The 21,047-nt window shown below is 44.7% G+C and overlaps 1 protein-coding gene across 1 annotated transcript in view; it reads right to left on the bottom strand.

The window, feature by feature from the left end:
* Positions 1 to 127: 127 nt before the first annotated feature.
* Positions 128 to 21,047, bottom strand: part of COL4A4 (collagen type IV alpha 4 chain) — a 150,832-nt gene continuing 129,912 nt past the window's right edge. Inside the window, exons 42-48 of the mRNA XM_070385778.1 lie at positions 17,383 to 17,490; positions 16,079 to 16,087; positions 12,334 to 12,459; positions 7,406 to 7,522; positions 5,239 to 5,427; positions 2,953 to 3,239; positions 128 to 1,881 (exon numbers count right to left, since the gene is read on the bottom strand). Coding sequence (XP_070241879.1) covers positions 1,618 to 1,881; positions 2,953 to 3,239; positions 5,239 to 5,427; positions 7,406 to 7,522; positions 12,334 to 12,459; positions 16,079 to 16,087; positions 17,383 to 17,490 — 1,100 coding nt within the window. The 3' untranslated portion in view covers positions 128 to 1,617. The remainder of the gene's footprint in view (positions 1,882 to 2,952; positions 3,240 to 5,238; positions 5,428 to 7,405; positions 7,523 to 12,333; positions 12,460 to 16,078; positions 16,088 to 17,382; positions 17,491 to 21,047) is intronic.

Here is a 21,047-nt window from a genome sequence, read left to right as displayed (position 1 = left end):
AAAGCATTTCTTATAAACAAAGTTTTAATTATTATTAAGTGCATTGAAACTAAGCACTAAAATGAATGTTACTTTCTCATGGGAAATTTCTTTAGTTTTCTCTAAAATACCATTTTTTTAACATGAGAAAAGGGAATTTAATAAAAGTCTTTTCCAATAAGCCTTTTGATTTTCAGGATTAGATCACAGAATTCTAGCAAAATAGAAGACGTATCCTTTTGCTAGACAGAAAACTACTCACTATAAAATGACATGACCTCTAAGCTTTTATTAAAAAAAAAAAAAGCCAAATATCAAACTGCTGCCTTGGTCTAATACTGATATAGAATACAAGAATGTTTTTAGGATAGGAAAAACAGGATGCTCCTGTAAAAACCAATAACAGAACAGAAGATTCAAGCTGTAGGTTGTCTTTGTTTCATTTCAGAGTGCCAGGTCTTTGGTGGGGGCGGGGGTGACGATGACTTAAATGAATCTTCTTACCTTAGTTTAATTAAGTCGGCCCTTCATTTTCTCCCAAGCGCATAATGATAGCTCTGTCACTTCCCTGCATGAGATGCCATTATGTGGATGGAGGGAAAGTGTCCTCTGTGGGGCTGTGGGGCGGCTCTGTAGGCGTGCCCAGGGGAGGGAAGGGGTCTGCTTTGTGTGAATGTGGCCCCATGTGGCTCCAGGCCCATTAACACACACACACACGCGCGGAAGACAAGCTGGACCCCGACTGGGCCAAAGCGGTCTGTTTGGAAGTTCACTGCAGTGGGGAATCAATTTTTGTGAATCACTGCCTTAATATTCATTAATAGCTTTTAGGCTCTTAATCCCTTATTGAACATATTTTTGCCCCATAATTGCCACTTTTCCAAAGGGTTGCCAAAGTAGGCATTTCTATTCTCTGAAAAATGCAGAAGGGAACATAATGTTTTATGTTCATCTGTGATGTGTTTTATGCTAATGTTTCATCTCTGGAATATAGCAACCATGGTCCTTCATGGCATAATGATTCATTCTGCTTTGAAATGAACTGTTAAGGCTGGCTGTGTGGGTTTTTTTTTTTTTTTTAATCTCCTTGGGTCATGGTTTTACAATTATTTAAAGTGCATGGAAAAATAGATTACAGAGGAAATCATTTTGAAACGTAGGAAATTTCTACTTCCTAGTTCATTTGCTGGCCTTTTTTTTTTTTTTTCCCTGTAACATCCATCCAGAAGCCCAGTGTATTATAGAGTAATTGACTTCAATTGTTTGAGTTGCTATTAACCAATGAATGAAGTTTCCAGTAATGTCATTTGTAATCTGGCTTTTATCGTCTATTTGCCTTCCCCTGAATTAGCATACTTTTAAATAAAGCCAGCTTTTCCCACTATCCTCATGAAAGAAGAATATCTGGGTTTCGTCTAGATTGGTAGGTCCAAACAAATCCATATGTGTAGCACTTGCTTAATCTGTCCAGAACAGAGGAAGGAATTATATAGTCCTCTGGGAATAACCACATCGAAACAGAAGGAACGGCTAAACCAGGAGTCTAAGATGAGCACCACTGAATCTCTTAGCACATCCTAGGATGTCTCAGCCTCCTGGCAAGTTTCTCTTGGCAACCTGATTGTGAAAGGTGGGATCTTAGCTATGCTTCACGCAGACCTGGCACCTGCTGATTTTCTGGCGCTGAGCATGGCTTTCTTTCAAGGTGTCCGGTAATGGTGCAGAGGAAAACTGCAAGTCAGGTCTCACTGTTGTCAGCCAGAAACTATACTTGTTGGCAAAAAAGTGGCAAGTTCCCTGCCGGCCTTGGCATTCCAGGAACGGTGCGGCTCTGAAATCCTCTAGGCAGCTGCCTGGGGACATGAGGGCCTGCCCGCCTCCTTGGTCCCCAGCGCCTGTGTGCTACCCAGACAACAGGAGAGAATTAGGGCTCAGACATGCACAGACAACCCCAGACCCAACCAGTGACACACCCAGGTCTGGGCCTGACTTTACATTTTCCCTAAAAATCATCCCAGAAAGACGAGACTATGATCTGCTAAGGAAAGGTGGCTCAGTGGTAAAGAATCTGCCTGCAATGCCAGAGACGCGGGAGGCACGGGTTCAATTCCTGGGTCGAGAAGATCCCCTGGAGGAGGAAATGGCAACGCACTCCAGTATTCTTGCGTAGAAAATCTCATGGAGCAGGGTAGCCTGGCAGGCTACAGTCCATGGGGTCGCAAAGAGTCAGACAGGACTGAGCAAGCAGGAAAGGATGGGCTTCCCCGGTGGCTCAGTGGTAAAGAACCTGCTTGCCACTGCAGGACATCCTTGGGTCAGCAAAATGCCCTGGAGAAAGGAATGGCAGCCCGCTCCAGTATTCTTGCCTGGGGAATCCCACGGACAGATGGGGGGCCTGGCGGGCTGCAGTCTATGGGGTCACAAAGAGTCGGACAGGACACAGCGACTCCATAAGGACAACAAAGGAAAGGGTACATGGGAAAGGAGATGGGTGCACACACAAAAAGAAACCCTTTCACTGAAAGGTGGAAGTGAAGTCGCTCAGTCCTGTCTGACTCTTTGCGACCCCATGGACTGTAGCCTACCAGGCTCCTCCTCCATGGGATTTTCCAGGCAAGAGTACTGGAGTGGGTTGCCATTTCCTTCTCCAGGGGATCTTCCCGACCCAGGGATCGAACCCGGGTTTCCTGCATTGTAGGCAGACGCTTTACCGTCTGAGCCACCAGGGAAGCCCCATTCACTGCGGGCTGATGCAAATCCATCCTCTAAATTCTACCCAAGTAATACAAAAATTCATCCACAATAAGCAGAAAAGAGTGGCCTTGTGTCTCAGCAGGCTTTAGTTTCGGGTGGCCTTCATGACCCTCATGCCAAACTGTTGACCATCGGCCCTGGATTCTCAAATTACCGTCCAGTCCAGATCGAAGGGGCGCGGAGGGGGGTCTTAGGGACGGCGGAGGCGCTGGGGCTCACCATGAGGAAGGAGTACCCGATCCAGAGGCTCCTCCAGGCCCGCGGACATGGGGGGATGGACTGGTCTTGGCTGTGCACCGCCACGGCCTGGGCGGGGGCCTCGCACACTGCGCAGCGGCTGATGTACGGGCGGATCTCGTCCTCCGAGAGCGGAGTCATGGGCAGAGGCGCTGTGCTCGCCAGCCAGTAGGACCTGTCGTTCCTCCGGGCATAGTGGCACACCTGGTGGATGTTGCAGTAGGCGAAGGGCAGCGTGCTAAAGATGGGGAGGCAGGAGCCCGCCAGACCTGGGCAGGGGAGACCACGTGGAGGCTGAGTGCTGTGCTCTGGGATGAGCTTCCCTACCTGGGCCCTCTGCAGACACTCGTCTGGCATTGGCAGCGGGTGGGGGATGGAGTCGTGGCGGGGTGGGGGGCCCTGGCCAAAGCCTGCTTCTGTGGGCACCTGACCACGTTGGCGGCCTCTTTGGTCTCACGGGTCAGGCTGCTTTTTTTTCCTGGATTGCTCTCCTGAGTCAAGCAACAGGCCAGGATGCTTGAGAGAGAGACATGAGCACACCTCTTCTCCAAGAGCTTCAGGAATTTTCAGGAAGCTGCTAGCCCGGTTTGGTGGGGGTGGGGAGCTGGAGGAGCCAAGGGGCCGTGGGAATACAGCAAGACAAGCCTTGGGAAGTGGGAGCTCCCAGGCATCCAAGCCGGATGGCTGCAAGAAGTGATTAGAAGCCAGAACCTGAATTCCGAACAAGGTTTGGCCAGGTTTGGAGATGGTGGTGATGGTTCAAAGGAAAGGCCTGTTTATACAGCAGTAAAGAGGGTCAGAGGTAATTAGGGAGCACGGAGCTCAAAGGACTCAGAGTTCAGCCCTGGGGAAGGCTGGGAGAGCAGGTCTGGGTCTATCTCTAGCGTTGCTGGAGTATTGAGTTGGCCAAGTTCCTTGTGGTTTTTCTGTAGGATTACACATTTTCAGCCAACCCAATAAAGCAGACCAGAGGATGCAGGCTTTGTCCATCTCATTAAGGAGTTTGGATTTTATTCCAAGAGCTCTGCAGAGTGCGGCCACAGTGGGGTGGCTCTGGCTAGAGCAGGGCAAGGGAGGTGACCCTGGTGGTACACGAGAAAGCAGGTGCCCCCCACAGGCCTGCATGCTTTTATCACCCTTACCGATAGTGGGGGTCACGCCCAGTGACAGGACACACCTCACCACCAGCTGAGCCTGTGGGCACAGCCCTCCTGCACCCACCACTGCAACCACCGCTGTCTTAAGGGGATCATAAGTGTCAGCACCTAGGGACTCCAGCCTCAACTTAGAAGTCAGTTCTTGAGGCTTACGAGTCCACTGTTGGAGATTGACAAACAGTGCTAAGGAATGACGCTCAAAGTAAAGTTCTGAGTAAGTAAAGTCAAGTAAGCTTTACTTTTCTCAAAGTCAAGTTGTTAAAGGGTATAAATTTGCAACTAGTAGATACATAAGTCCTAGTGATCCAATGCCTAGTGGAATGAATATAGACAACAATATTGTAGCATAATCATCAAATTTATGAAGAGATTAGATCATAATTATTCCCACCACAAAAAAGAAATGATAACTATGTGATATGATGGAGGTGCCAACAATCAATACAATGAAGTCATTACGATATATATATATGCATCAGATCAACCCTTGTACACCTTAAACTTACATCATGTTATGTGTCAAATGTATTTCATTTGACAATGAATTCCAAAAGAATACTGGAGTGGATTGCCATTCCCTTCTCCAGGGGATCTTATCGACTCAGGGATTGAGGCAGCATCTCCAGGAACCAACCACATCCTGATTAAATCATTTACATTGGGAAATAAAAATTGCATTTTATATCAGAGTTATACTTACTGAGGAAGAATTATTTTTAAATGAATAATATAGTCAGATTATAATAATTATTAAAAATTATAAATAGCCTAAATTATAAAATAATTATTTTACAATTTTATTTTATAATAATTATAATTTAAAATTTTATAAAAATTTAATAATATTAATCACTTTAAATTTTATAATAATTAGTATTTAAAATTAGAAATAAAAATATAATAATGATATAGCTAGAATGAGCTTTCTTGGCACCTCACAGGGTCATAGGTGTAATAGAATTAGTTGAGAATTAGCATGGTAGTTGAAAAAGTACAAAACCAATCTCATAGAAGATGAGTGATCATTTAAGATGTTGATGAATCCATGAAACTAACCCAAAAGTTTTGCTCATAAGCAATGAACCTGGGTGACCACATCCCGTCTACGTACCTAGGTCTTGATTGTGAGCTCTCTCCTGTCCTTCCAGGTATAGCAGACTATACCCAGTCCAGAGCCTGGGCATGCCCATGGGGCAGGTGGGTTCTCCATCCGTCTGACTGTGGAGAACCAGGAGGAAGCCACTGAGGTATCCAGGGCCAAACCCTATGGGCCCAGGATCCCCCATGGGCCCAGGAGGGCCTGGAAGAATAAAGAAACATAAAGAAAGGTGGTTTAGGGAGTTACGTTTAACAGATATTTCTGAGTACCTCTGTCTGGTGCTATGCTAAGTACTCAGAGAACAGAGAGGAATGTCCCCCTCACACAACTGCAATGCACCCCAACAACTCATTCAACAAGGACATGGTTTAGCAGCTTCTAGCTGCTTGGGTTACATCAGCATAGAAACAACTGAAAATACCTGCCCTCCTACGCTTACATTCTATTTGAAGAGGAGAAATGACAAAGCAATAAGCATAATGAAAAGGTAAACTATGAAATACTTAATAAAGGATAAGTGCTGAGAAGAACGATGGGGTAATGACAGCCAGTGTGGGATCTCCCAGACTTTTCCAACTAGATCAGGAGTCTGCTATCTGAAAAGGTGAATCTCAAAAGTTGGTCTGTCTTATACCTCCTAGATGCGTTCCATGGTTCTCCCATACTGTCAGTTCCATTCTAAGAAGGACAAGGGTTTAGAATCCATCGTGTCTGTTGTTTAGTCACCAAGTCATGTCTGACTCTTTGCAACCTAGGGACTGTATAGCCCATCAGGCTCCTCTGTCCATGGGATTTCCCAAGCAAGAATGCTGGAGTGGTTTGCCATTTGCTACTCCAAGGGATCTTTCCAACCCAGGGATTGAATCCAGGTCTCCTGCATTGCCAGGAGGGTTCTTTACTGCTGAGCCACCAGGGAGGCCCATATGTTTTGCTTTGTATCTTTTCTTTTATAAGAAAGGGAGGTGGAAGAAGCCCAAATTCTAGATCTCTAACTGGCTGGTGGGAAATGAACAGCTGTACAGAATATTAGCAGGGACATCTCCTTTGGCCTCTCTAAGGGGGTGACCTACTGAAGAAGGTCAGTGGCTACTTCTAATTGCCAAAAGCAGAGGGTGGAGTTAGACTTCGACACCTTTAAAAAAGGTGTTTGTTAAAAGTTTTTGTTTCTGGAAGACTGGCTGATTTTCTCATCTATGCTGTAAACCAGAGGCTACAACCTGGTAGCTTGTGGGCTGCATCAGGCCTGCTCATGTGTTTTGTTTGACTTACCAAGATTTGATGAGTTAAGATTTCAGACTAGAAAAGCAGAGTATAGGGAACAGTGGGCCCACACTTCTACATGGCCACAATTTCCACATAACAGAAGCCAATCTTTGCTTTCAGACTGCAGCCCCCATTTTCCTGAGGCCCCTTCCTCAGCATCCCAGCTCCCCGCACCCCTTCACCTGCTTCTCATTACTAACCTGGTACTGCCAGATACTCTCCACAGAGAAAACTGTTTCTTGGAGTCTTCAAGCCCTAACATATTGCTTGATGAGTTATATTTCAGATTTATATTCTAAAGGGTCTTATCTGCCTTCACCGAAGGCCCACTCTCAAGTATTTTTAAAGAAAAGCCTTGTATTCTTTTTAAGTGGTATTATCGATTCAATGGACATGAGTTTGAGCAAATTCCAGGAGACAGTGAAGGACAGGGAAGTCTGGTATGCTGTAGTCCATGGGGTAGGCAAAGAGTTGGACACAACTGAGCAACTGAACAACAAAATGTATTGATGGCTGTACGATAAGAGGAATGAACTCAGAAAACCAGAGACCAAGTGATTCAGCCAGTTACAGACATGAGACCACCCCTGCCGACCCTAAGATCTTCAGTACAGCCTCTCAGTGGTACAGCCATACCAGGCTCACAATAGGAAAGTGAACAGCAGAAATGGCTGAGCCTTTTATGATAATGAATAGTGCTTTGGAAGAGTAATGGATACAAGGCCTTGACCTGTTTTTATGATAGTCGAGTATCAATTAGAACGTCGGGGGTCCATTCGTTCCTGTTCCTGTTGCTTTGTCTCCCTAAAGCCTGGTGAGCTGGTATCTAAGGCAAATGCTTACGAGGCTAGGGACCTTGTACACAGTTCTCAGATTCACTGGGCCAGAGAAAAGAAGAGAAATGGAAACCCTTTACCTGGTGCTCCTGGACAGCCTGCTTCTCCCATATCACCTTTATGTCCCGGAGGCCCAGGGGACCCTGGGAGGCCATCCTCACCCCTCCTGCCATCCAGCCCAGGCTCTCCTTTGCACCCTGCAGGAAAGTTCACAACAGCAATGGTGACAATGATGTGACACCTGCTAGGCTAGCACTTACTTCCTGAATTCCACTTGGCAGCCTGGGCCTCCCATCTGGACACACCTGCATTAGCTTGTTCATTTTGCAGGTATGTGAAGTCGGGATTATACCACCTCTACTTGGCTGCTGCTGCTAAGTCGCTTCAGTCATGTCCGACTCTGTGCGACCCCAGAGACGGCAGCCCACCAGGCTCCGCTGTCGCCAGGATTCTCCAGGCAGGAACACTGGAGTGGGTTGCCACTTCCTTCTCCAATGCATGAAAGTGAAAAGTGAAAGTGAAGTTGCTCAGTCATTTCCAACTCTTCTCGACCCCATGGACTGCAGCCTACCAGGCTCCTCCATCCATGGGATTTTCCAGGCAAGAGTATTGGAGTGGGTTGCCATTGCCTTCTCCGCCTCTACTTGGCAGTTGGGTAATTAAGACTCCAAGAGGTCAAGAAACTTGACCAATTAAGGCCAGTGAGCCAGGAATGGGCAGAGCCAGGATCTGAAGCCAGACCAGCAAGGTGTTGAGTGAAGCATTTTCATATTTTCTTCATAGTCTTGTATTTGGACCTGGTTGGGTTTTTGTTTTTTTGTTTTTTTTTTTTTACACTGAACATCTATGGCTTTTGTCATTGAATATTTTCCTAATAATGATGCTTTAGAAGCCTGAATAGAGGAATGAATACAACTGAACAGCATTCATTTGAGAGAAAGGTTAAATTTAAAGCAAGAGAAGCAACTTTTAAAGACCAGCTATTTGTTGAGGGTTCAAAGCACTAGGGAGCAGGGTAATCTTTTTATGTGAAATTATCTGATTCAGTCTATACAGCAGCCACACGACTAGGTGCTACCACATGGGGAGATGGAGGCTTAGAGAGGCCACAGTGAGGGTCACGTGTGCAGAGGACATGGACCCAGCAGGCCAAGTGCACAGGCTGTGCCAGGTATCACCAGTCCCACGCTTGGGACAAGCCACAGGGCTCAGGAGTGCTCCCTGGGGCCCCGTGAGCTAGCTGTCACCCTGAGACTTGAGCAGTTCTTTCTTTAAGTGTTTGGTTTATTTTGGCCAAGGCATTAATTCATCAGCAGTGATCTGTTTTGGTCTGGGAAGCAGATTTGGTCCCTGCCTGTGGGAGAGCTTGCAGCCCTTACCGTAATTATCTGAATTACTAGCCCCTCAAGGTTTCCAGTGTCTAATCTCTCTCCCTTCCTCGACCATTGTCCTTCTCTAGGCAATCTCTCTCTTTCTGCCATAATCAGCCTAAAACCAATCATTATGTCAAAGAGGCTTCACTCCAGGAACTGCCCCACTTTTCCCCGCGGGGCTGTGTTCTTTGAGGCAGTGGGAGCCCCCTGAGGGAATGGAGGAGGGCTGCCACACTCAGGGGACCAGATCTCTCACTCACCTCCCCTCTCACATAGGCCCCCCCTTAGAGCCATCTGAAATGCGTGCCCCCCAAACCTTTACATTTTGCATCCCCTGCCTGAGTGGCCCCCACAAACCTCCTCTTTTAGTCCCACAACCAGCAGCCCCCATACCCAATGTTGGTTGCAGTACATTCGATGTGGGCATCAAGGGTGCTCCTGGCTTTTGGGGTGCTGTCATGTCACTTCCTTACCTCTTGGATCATAAATTCTCGTGGAACGTGCTGCTCGCCTGGACTGTGTTCTTACATGGTCATCACTCAGTAAGTGAGAAAGGAACCCCTCTTCTCCTCCTCCCTAGTGAGGGGAGGGGTGCCCCTCCCTGTCTAACCAGGCAGACGCTTCTTCCTAGATGGCGCTGCTCTCTTTCCACCAGCTTCAAAGAGAGTATCTGTTAGTTTGGAAGGAACCTAGGGCCCCGCGGTGAGCTCAGAACATTCTTCTCTTTCCCATCCAAAGACATGATTCCAACACATGGCCACAGGGTGATTCAGGAAAGGGCTACCCAAGGTTAACGAGCCAGCAAACAAGCAGGTGTATCGCAGAGAAGGCAGGAGCCTTTTCTTCCCAAGTCCTCACATGCAGCAAGCTGGCCATCTGGAAGAGCCCCCCGACCAGATGTTACGATGTGGGCTTTGCTCCCTTTCGAGGAAGACAAACGGAAATTGTAAGCGGATGACGTTTTCCGAGCCCCAGGAAGGAAAGCTTTTGTTAACTTGACATGTAGGCCCAGAGCTTTTCATCTGGAACTTGTTTGCAGGAACAGAAAAACAAACGTGTGCTCAGGGGAGTCTGACTCTGCAACCTCATGGACTGTAGCCCACCAGGCTCCTCTGTCTACGGGATTTCCCAGGCAAGAATACTGGAGTGGGTTGCCATTTCCTTCTCCAGGGGATCTTCCTGACCCAGGGATCGAACCTGCGTCTCCTGCATCGGCAGGCAGATTCTTTACCATTGCGCCAAGAACAGACCTACATCTGAAAGCCCAGCACTGTCAGATGGAGTCCCTCCTCTGAGAGGGTCAGGTGTTGAAGATAAACGCTCCCAAACAGGATGTAGGGAATGTCAATGAGACAGTAACAGTTCAACCCAGAACGGAAACCACTTTTGAGTTCATCACAGGAAACCTCAGCCTTTGAGGGCCACTCAGGAAGGATAATTGTAGAGATGAATGAGACACATGAGGAGAAAAGTATTAGACCTTCTGTTATCCAGGGTTCTTAACAGATACAAGTTTTATCTGGTGTGGCCATTACCCACTCAGACTGGGCACGAAGGAGCCAGAAGTTCATTTTTTTTCTCTGTAGATCTCAGCTGCAGCACTTGGCTACAAGATCAGCTCAGAAATGAAAGAGGTCTTGATGGAAAACAGGAAGAAAATCATTTTATTTTAAGCAGAGGTGGTACTTCTGTGGGGCAGTTGATCCTTCACAACCAAACTCGGGGTAGTCCTTAATGCCCTGCTCACCCTGCTGAAAGAATATCCTTCAGAAAAGGAAAGATGACCCAAACCCATAAGGGTTCCCAATTTCCAAATTTGCTGGCATATAGAATGCAGCACTTTAACAGCATCATCTTTTAGGATTTGAAATAGCTTAGCTGGAATTCGTCTCCTCCATCAGCTTTGTTCATAGTAATGCTTCCTAGGGCCCACTTGACTTCACAGTCCAGGATGTCTGGCTCTAGGTGAGTGATCACACCATCATGATTATCTGGTTCATTAAGATCTTTCTTGTACAGTTCTTCTGTGTATTCTTGCCAGCTCTTCTTTATATCGTCTGCTTCAGTTAGGTCCATACCATTTCTGTCTTTTATTGTGCCCATCTTTGTGTGAAACGTTCCCTTGGCATCTCCAATTTTCTTGAAAAGATCTCTAGTCTTTCCCGTTCTATTGTTTTCCTCTATTTCTTTGCTTTGTTCACTTAAGAAGGCCTTCTTATTTCTCCTTGCTAGTCTCTGGAACTCTGCATTCAGTTGGGTGTATTTTTCCCTTTATCCTTTGCCTTTCTACTTCTCTTCTTTTCTCAGCTATTTGTAAGGCTTCCTCTGACAACCACTGCCTTCTTGCATTTCTTTTTCGTGAGATGGTTTTGGTCACCACCTCCCTCACAGTGTTACAAACTGAACGGTTTCGTTTAAATACTTGAGAATCCTGCTGTCCTGACAATGACTGAGCAATGCCCAAGTCCATTAGGTGAATAAGGCCACCTTTGCCAGAATTTAGAGTGACCCTCCCCCTCTTTCCTCTTCCTTTTCTAAGAAATACACCTCCTCCTCCCTTCTTATAAGCTGTTTCTGCTCCACTGAGCCCCGATTCAATAGTTTTTAATTCAAGGTCAAATGACTACTTGTAGAGCATTTATTCAGTGATGCTAAGAGATTTCAAAGCTTCATGTCCAGGGACTTCCGTGGTGATCCCGTGGTTAAGAATTCATCTTGCAATGCGGGGGACATGGGTTTAGTCCCTGCTTGGGGAACTAATATCCCACATGCTATGGAGCAACTAGGCCTGAGTGCCGCAACTAAGACCTGAGACAGCCAAATACATAAATAATTTAGGAAGATAATTATTTCTTGGGGGGAAAAAAACCCTTATGTCCAAAAGCCGCCCAAGGATAAAAGTTAAAATAGGTGTTCCCCGAAAAATAGAAGGGATATTGTAGATTCCATTGCATGCATGCATGCTAAGTCACTACAGTCATGTCTGACTCTTTGTGATCCTATGGACTGTAGCTCGCCAGGCTCCTCTGTCCATGGAATTCTCAAGCAAGAATAGTGGAGTGGGTTTCCATGCCCTCCTCTAGGGGCTCTTTCTGACCCAGGGATTGAACCCTGGTTTTTTATGTCTCCTGCTTTGGCAGGTGGGTTCTTTACCACTAGGTCCACCTGGGAAGCCCATAGATCCCCCTGCTGCTGCTGCTGCTAAGTTGCATCAGTCGTGTCCGACTCTGTGCGACCCCATAGACGGCAGCCTACCAGGCTCCTCTGTCCCTGGGATTCTCCAGGCAAGAACAGTGGAGTGGGTTGCCATTTCCTTCTCCAACGCATGAAAGTGAAAAGTGAAAAATGAAAGTGAAGTCGTTCAGTCGTGTCCGACTCTTAGCGACCCCATGGACTATAGCCTACCAGGCTCCTCCGTCCATGGGATTTCCCAGGCAAGAGTACTGGAGTGGGGATAGATCCCCCTACTACATGATTAAACCTTTGGATAAATGTAGAAAAAATGTTAAAGGGGAAGGAGATTTTCATGCTTGATTCCCAAGAGTTGTTAGGCTCCATACAAAAACCTACATAGCAAACACCCAGATTTTTATTTCAGCAATCTTCAATGCCAGAAATCAGAGTGAGGTTCATACCTGGTCCCGGTGGGCCTCTCATGCCAGGAAGCCCCATGGTTCCTTCCAGTCCTCTCGGGCCTGGTACCCCAGGAAGCCCTGGGATTCGGGGGCAGGCATCCAAGTCTGCTGGGGGCCCAGGCTCACCTGAAATTGGAATCACCACCTGTATAAAGGGTTCAAATGCTTATGAACCAGTGCCTTCTACAATTTGGATGGGCTTCTGACACCACGCTGGAATGTTATCAAGAATGTTCAGCCATCCAATGTCAGCCCTGTGAGGGCAGGACTTTGTCTTGTTCACTATGTGGGGCAGACAAACTTCTCCAAAACTTTTCATTGAGTGACTGAATGAATGAGTGAATGGGATTTCAGAGGAAGCAAAAGTAGGAAATAGTGAAATCTGGCTGAAACAGTGACCGTTTGGTGAACTTCACAGGATTTGCCATCTTTGGGTTATTTCTTACTAGGTGCTGGCCAGAGGTGGCATGGGGAGAGGTCCTGGTGGGTTCCTCACACTCAGCTTAACACTGCTTTAATTCAGCCATCTACACTGCAGCCAGCTGGGTTTCCAGAGTGTCTGCTACTCAAGGAGACATGATTTCAGGATAGCTAGTGGCACTGAGGCAGCAGTGATTTTCAACCTTGAGTGCACGTTGAAATTATCCAGGAGAGTATTATAAACATTCAGATATCTGGGCCCCATCCTAGAAATATTTTAATTGGTACAGGATGTAGCCTGGGCAGTGACCTCAAGCTTGACTGTACAATAAATCCATCTGCAGAGCTTTTCAAAAATACTGCTGTGGAATCTAGAAACATGGTACAGATGAACGTATTTGCAGGCAAGGAACAGGAATGCAGACATAGAGAAGGGAAATGTGAGCACGGGGCGGGGAGGGAATGAATTGGGAGATTGGGACTGACGTATTAACGTATATATACTGCCAAGTGTAAAACAGATAGCTAGTGGGAACTTGCTATATAGCTCAAGGAGCTCAGCTCGGTGCCCTGTGATGACCTAGGTGGGTGGGATGGGCAATGGGGTGAGAGGTCCAAGAGGCAGGGGATATATGTATACATATAGCTGATTCACTTTGTTGTAAAGGAACTGTAGTCCAATTTTTTTTTAAGTACTACTCCCAGCAGCCTATCTAGATTATTAAAAAGGAATTTGTGTGAGTGAAATCCAAGCATCACTAATTTTTTAAACTCTCCAGATGATTCCAATATTCGCCCATGCTAAGAAGCACCACTGGAAAGCTGCAGCTGTGACCTGAATACATCATAACTGTCTCTCAGGCTTGTTAGAGCCCTGAGTCTCTGAGTCAGTAAGGGCAGCAATTTGCATATTGTAATAAGTGCCCGGATGAGCTCAATGGTACTGATATGGGAATCTCACTTTGAGAATTGCAGCCCTAAATGTTGAAATTTTTTAATTCTTGGTTACATTCACATCTCTTAAGACAGTTTTTCCCCCCTAAATCTTCATTCAGTCTCCCTGCAATCATTTCACAAAGGAAAGAAATAATAGCTCTAAGCAAGCAGTCCATCTAAAGGAGATCAGTCCTGGGTGTTCATTGGAAGGACTGATGCTGAAGCTGAAACTCCAATACTTTGGCCACCTCAAGCGAAGAGTTGACTCATTGGAAAAGACTCTGATGCTGGGAGGGATTGGGGGCAGGAGGAGAAGGAGACGACAGAGGATGAGATGGCTGGATGGCATCACCGACTCGATGGACATGAGTTTGAGTAAACTCCGGGAGTTGGTGATGGACAGAGAGGCCTGGCATGCTGCAATTCATGGGGTCACAAAGAGTTGGACATGACTGAGCGACTGAACTGAACTGAAGTGAAGCAAAAATGATGACCGATAACACCTAGTGGACACTTTATCATGCATGAGAAGTGAAAGTGTTAGTCACTCAGTTGTGTCCTACTCTTTGGGACCCCATGGACTGCGGCCTGCCAGGCTCGTCTGTATTCTCCAGGCAAGAATACTGGAGTGGATAGCCAGTCCCTTCTCTAGGGCATCTTCCCAATCCAGACCTAGGGATCAAACCCAGGTCTCCTGCCTTCCAGGTGGGCTTTTTACCATCTGAGCCACCAGCGAAGCTCAACATGCATCAGATCTCATGCTAAATGCTTTATGACTGAATGTTCCCACCCAGGCTGTGTGTATGTGCTGCTGTCATTAGAATGTTACAGGGAAGAAAACTCAGGCCCAGGGAAATAAATGACATTTATTTATGGACAAATAAATGACATTTATTTTTTGACAAATAAATGTCATGCAGCCAGTTTGTAGCATAGTCTAGATTAAAATCCAAGACACCTTGTCTCCAAAACTGTGCCTTTCACCCCGACCCCATACCGCCCTCCTTAAGGACTCTGAACGAATACGTGCTGAATTCTAAGAAGTGCAACATATTGTGAAGCGCACCCTTTATTAGTTATCGTTTTCTTAAAATTCATACAAATGTGCCAAATAATTTAAAAGACAATGATAAAGCAGTGAGAAAAGCCAAGAAAGCCTGGCCATAATGGCAACGGAGTCTACATAATAGTAACTGTGCCTGTGGAAAATGGACTTGAATGCTATAAGCAGTTTGGAATTTAACCTCCTGGAAAATATTGTATGAAACCACAAATAACACCAAGTTAGAGGTCTTTTTACAGTATGAATAGTTTAATGTAAAACTTGGCTTTTTTACTCTGGGTGAGTTGAGAGAGGTATAGTTCTTATTTTTCCTAGATAATCTGGTGTGTTATGGTGGAAATTCACCAGTGGGGGGTGGTGTGAAAGCAGGTGAGTAAAGGCAGGGCTGGGTATTCGGCTTGTACTTTATATTTGGGATGTTGATGTTATCATCTAGTGAGTCACAGTATATACTGTGACTATATATATAGTCACAGACATTAAAAAGACTGAAGTGAAAACATTAAATATACAGCAATAATTTTAAAATATAAACATTAAAAGCAGCAAGATTTCTTAAAATTCTGATTTTGCTTTTTCTTTACTTTTTGACAAACCAGAAGCTGAAAGAAAGGGGCTGAGGCATCTCCTCTAAGGGCCCTAAAAATAATATATGGCGTCTGTATTCAGGGCAACATTCCTTGGGGTTAATAACAGTTGCCTGGAAAGAACAAATGCCCACATTCAGGGTTTTTCTTTCCTTCTTTTGAGAAACTCTTTTTATTCTCTTCGAAAACGCCAGACACAAAATCATACGTTGCTTTTGCATTGTAGAGGATTCAGTGCACACTTAGTTGAAAAGAATGGCATTTCATTTTAATACACAAAGGAACTTGCTTGTTGAAAATGGGCCTTGGGTGTGATGGGAAAGGCTTGTCACAGTCCCTACTGGGTGGTCAGGACCCATCTTTTCATGTTGTTGATATCGTTTATTTTAGGGATGTTCTCTGTATTCATATTGCAGAATTTAGAAAGGAAACTTACACTGGTATGTACTGTAGCATCTCACAGAGAAAGCTCATACCCTGTGCCTGAACTGAATTATATAAGCCGAGTCTCTACACTGCCTTGACAACCTCTAAGGAGGTTCAGCACTGGGACACTCTAACATAGGGTTACTATATCTGTAATGAGGAAGCAGAAGCATTAAAACCTAATATAATTACAGCACCCCATCTAAAAAATTGAACAAAGTTGCCCTCACAAATACAGTGAAAAAAAAAGCAAGTGTGAAAATGACTGGAAACAAGATGTAAAGGAAATTATTCATCTTATAGCAATGCTTACCTCTGGAACCTGGAGAGATCCAAAGCCAGAAATGTGAGGCCACACAACGATTTTCATAAGGTGGAAAGAGATTATAAATGTGTAAGTTAGGACAAAAGTGAAATAGATTGAGAACGCAAATAATAATTTGAGGACAGCATAGACAACAAGCAGAATGACGGCATCTTATTTACATAAAAAGTCCACATTCCTGTTACTGACAAGAACGGCCATGATGAATGAAGTTTTCGTATCTAGAAAGACCTGAAATGAAACCCTCTTGCGCAATATAAGATTCAAGTTGGTTTCTTATGGCAAATATGCTCTAATTTAACGTATGGAAAAATTCTGTCCTTTAAAGGCTTCTGGAAATTCCATATTAATTTGCCAAGTTCTGTAGATTATTCACAGAAAGGAAATACAAGATGAATCATAGTAGTTCTCCATCGTGTTGTTCTGTGGTCCATCAAAAAGCAGTACAATTTTCTTACTATTTGGACTAGAGTGCTAATTTAAGAGATTGCAAAATATTCAGAACTGATCGCACACTGCTGTCGTATTGACTTAGGATCCTGAAAGATATGACTTCTGCCAATCTCAGGTACACATGTGTGCCCTTCCAACTCTTCCTTGGCTTCTTTTGACTTTCTGATGAAAACCTGTTGTCTATAGAGCTGAAAAATCAAATAGCCTTTCATCTTCATAGAAACTAATGTACTTGACAAGAAACATTAAAATAAAATCGCTAGAAAAATTAATGGTAGGGAATTCGGAAACAAGAATTAAATATACAATGTTCACATACAACAATCAAGTCTGTCTTTGGATCTTGTGCGAAGGAACAAGGGTTTATTTATCTTAGAAATAGTATATGTAAAACCAACTCCTAACTTTCAAACTCATTTGTTCTAATTATAGGTAAGCTTTCCAAACCTGAGACTCTGTCATGCAGCTTGAGATAAACGTAATCTTTATAAAAAAGGGCTTGAAAGTGAAAGTGAAAGTGAAGTCGCTCAGTCATGTCCAACTCCTAGCGACCCCATGGACTGCAGCCTACCAGGCCCCTCCGTCCATGGGATTTTCCAGGCAAGAGTACTGTAGTGGGTTGCCATTGGCTTCACTTACTAGAATTTGCTGATAATTTCAGAATAATTACTTTCTGAAAGATGACCCTCATAGTAAATTTTTTTTTTTTTTTACTTTACAATATTGTATTGGTTTTGCCATATATCAACATGCATCCACCACGGGTATACATGTATAAATATTTTTTAAAAAACACTCCGTGTCGGTTAGGTGGAGATGATTAGGCATTAGAAGCTTACCCGGAGGACCCAAAGGCCCTCGTCTGCCTGGAGGTCCAGGTAAACCTTTGTCTCCAGGTGGCCCAGGACTTCCAGGTGGCCCCTGCGGCCCCGGGAATCCCATTGGTCCTAAAAGGAACATGAAAAGGAGGGCGCTAGAATGAAGCATTATAAAGACAACAACAGCTTGATGGACTGAATTCAGAGGTTCATGCCAGCAAAATGCAGGGCAAAGTCAGCCTCGGATTGGAGAATAGCTCCCTCTTTCCTCTGGAAGGCTGAGAAGAGTTGCCTCTGTCTAAAGGAAACACAACAATCCAAAGGAAACAAAGGAAAATCGTTCCATGACCAAAACAAAACTAAGTGAGGATGAAAACCCAGTAACCCTGAACTTTCTCTGGAGACAGTCAAAGGACTGCCACAGAAAGGGAAACTTAGGAAAGATGCTCCACTATCTGGGAACACCCACCCTGACCCTGAGATTCTACCCTTCTCTTTCCCACTCTCTCAAGTTCAGCCAGACCAGCCACTCAGTGCCTCCTACACACTGTTCCTTCTCTCCTCCTCAACCAGGAAGTCCTCCACATTCTGTAGGTGCAGATCACATCAAGGAGGCCCTCCCTGGAATCCCAACCCAAGTCCAGTTGCTTTGCAATAAGCACTCAGAGAAGCGTGCCTCGCCACCCAAAGCATGTCTCTCATTTAGTACTGATCTTGTTGTTCAGTTGCTTGGTCGTGTCAGACTCTGCGACCCCATGGACTGCAGCACGCCAGGCTTCCCTGTCCATCACCATCTCCCAGAGCTTGCTCAAACTCATGTCCATTGAGTTAGTGATGCCATCCAACCATCTTGTCCTCTGTCGTCCCCTTCTCCTCCTGCCTTCAATCCTTCCCAGCATCAGGGTCTTTTCCAGTGAGTCAATTCTTTGCATCAAGTGGCCGAAGTACTGGAGCTTCAGCTTTAGCATCAGCCCTTCCAATAAATAGTCAGGGCTGATTTCCTTTAGGATTGACTGGTTTGATCTCCCTGCAGTCCAGGGGACTCTCAAGAGTCTTCTCTAGCATCAAAATTCGAAACAATCAATTCTTCAGTGCTCAGACTTTTTTTGGAGTAGGAAATGGCAACCCACTCCTGTATTTCTTAAATGCCTGGAAAATTCCATGGATAGAGGAGTCTGGAGGGCCATAGTCCATGGGGTCGCAAAGAGTCAGACACGACTGAGTGACTAACACTTCAGCCTTCTTTATGGTCCAACTCAGTTAATATAGATGGATACTTTAATGTATCTTCCCTTATGAAACCATATATTTAACTTAATTAGTGGGTACTCCTTTTGAATTTGTTCACTACTATATTTCTGTGGATTCCTAATAATAATTTATGGAACAGATCAAATATTTCCCACTGGGTAAGTCTAAAAAAGGTAAGCTGAAGAAATTCCCTCATCCTTTTAACAGTTAAACACTCTTTGGCCCTAGGCTCACTGGAATGGGACTTAAGAAGCATGATTAGAGGGTCTACCAATATTTCCAGCTCTTGGTATATCCTTTTGTAGCTTGCTATTATTTATATGTCTTGCTATTTCCCTAATCCTTCCAGTATATCTCCAGGTGAAAGCTAATTGTCTAGGGAAGCCACTGGGGAGGAGGATTGACTTATTAGGCAGAGGAACAAAGCTGTATAGCCAGTCCCTTCCTCCTCTCTCTTGGTGACTTGAATGCTAGGTATATCTGTCCAATCCGGGAGTTTAATAATTAGAAGCCAAAATGCCTGCAGATATAAGCCACAATTTCTAAAATTGATTTACCGCTAATAAAGGTGAATAGGACTGCTGAGTACTGTTGTAGAGGTTATGCACGGCACCATTTCAGGGATGCAATTTCTGTTCTAGTAATAGCAGCCTCATGGTGATTCTGACCTTCCCTCTGCTCTAATCGTTTACTTATTTCACATTTGTTTTAGAAATCAGACAGAGTGCTAGTTACTGGGCTCCTGCAAAGTTCAATATTTGCATCTCGGTATCAAGTTTCCTTATTTATGACATAAGAGAGGTAAAATGGACAATCTTTATTGGTCTTTTCTCAACAAAATGTCCTATGAACCTTATAATTGTCTAAAATTGTTACAGCCAAAACCTAAGGTCCCCAGATATTCAGTTCAGTTGCTCAGCCGTGTCCAACTCTTTGCTACCCCATGGATTGTAGCACTCCAGGCCTCCCTGTCTATCACCAACTCCCGAAGTTTGCTCAAACTCATGTCCTCAAATTGGCGATGCCATCCAACCATCTCATCCTCTGTCATCCCCTTCTCCTCCTGCCCTCAATCTTTCCCAGCATCAGGGTCTTTTCTAATGAGTCAGTTCTTCGCATCAGGTGGCCAAAGTATTGCAGTTTCAGCTTCAACATCAGTCCTTCCAATGAATATTCAGGACTGATTTCCTTCAGGATTGAATGGTTTGATCTCCTTGCAGTCCAAGGGACTCTCAAGAGTCTTCTCCAACAGCACAGTTCAAAAGCATCAATTCTTTGGTGGTCAACTTTGTTTATGGTCCAACTCTCACATCCATGACTACTGGAAAAACAATAGCTTTGACTAGATGGAGCTTTGTTGGCAAAATAATGTTTCTGCTTTTTAATATGCTATCTAGGGTGGTCATAGCTTTTCTCCCAAGGAGCAAGTGTCTTAATTTCATGGCTGCAGTCACCATCTGCAGTGATTTTGGAGCCCAAAAAAATAAAGTCTCTCACTGTTTTCATTGTTTCCCCATCTATTTGCCATGAAGTGATGGGACCAGATGCCATGATCTTTATTTTCTGAATGTTGAGCTTTAAGCCAACTTTTTCACTCTCCTCTTTCACTTTCATCAAGAGGCTTTTTAGTTCCTCTTCACTTTCTGCCATAAGGGTGGTGTCATCTGCATATCTGAGGTTATTGATATTTCTTCTGGCAATCTTGATTCTAGCTTGTGCTTCATCCAGCCCAGCATTTTGCATGATGTACTCTGCAAAAAAGTTAAATAAGCAGGGTGACAATATTCAAGCTTGACATATTCCTTTCCCTATCTGGAACCAGTCTGTTGTTCCATGTCCAGTTCTAACTGTTGCTTCTTGACCTATATACAGGTTTCTCAGGAGGCAGGTAAGAATTTAAGAATTTTCCACAGTTTGTTGTGATCCACACGTCAAAGGCTTTGGCGTGGTTGATAAAGCAGAAGTAGATGTTTTTCTGGAACTCTTGCTTTCTTGATGATCCAATGGATGTTGGCAATTTGATCTCTGGTTCCTCTGCCTTTTCTAAATCCAGCTTGAACATCTGGAAGTTCACAGTTCATGTACTGTTGAAGCCTGGCTTGGAGAATTTTGAGCATTACTTTGCCAGTGTGTGTGATGAGTGCAATTGTGCGGTAGTTTGAACATTCTTTGGCATTGCCTTTCTTTGGGATTGGAATGAAAACTGACCTTGTCCAGTCCTGTGGCCACTGCTGAGTTTTCCAAATGTGCTGGCATATTGAGTTCAGCACTTTCACAGCATCATCTTTTAGTATTTGAAATAGCTCAGCTGGGATCTTATCACTTCCACTAGCTTTGTTCACAGTGATGCTTTCTAAGGCCCACTTGACTTCGCATTCCCCAAATACTAGCAGTTAAGTAAAACTTAATTAAAATAAATATTTTAGTCTTAAATA

The sequence above is a fragment of the Bos mutus genome, chromosome 2 (assembly GCF_027580195.1).
Source record: "Bos mutus isolate GX-2022 chromosome 2, NWIPB_WYAK_1.1, whole genome shotgun sequence".
Taxonomy (NCBI): Eukaryota; Metazoa; Chordata; class Mammalia; order Artiodactyla; family Bovidae; genus Bos; species Bos mutus.
Note: the sequence above shows the minus strand (reverse complement) of the source record. Positions and strands in the feature narration are given on the sequence as shown.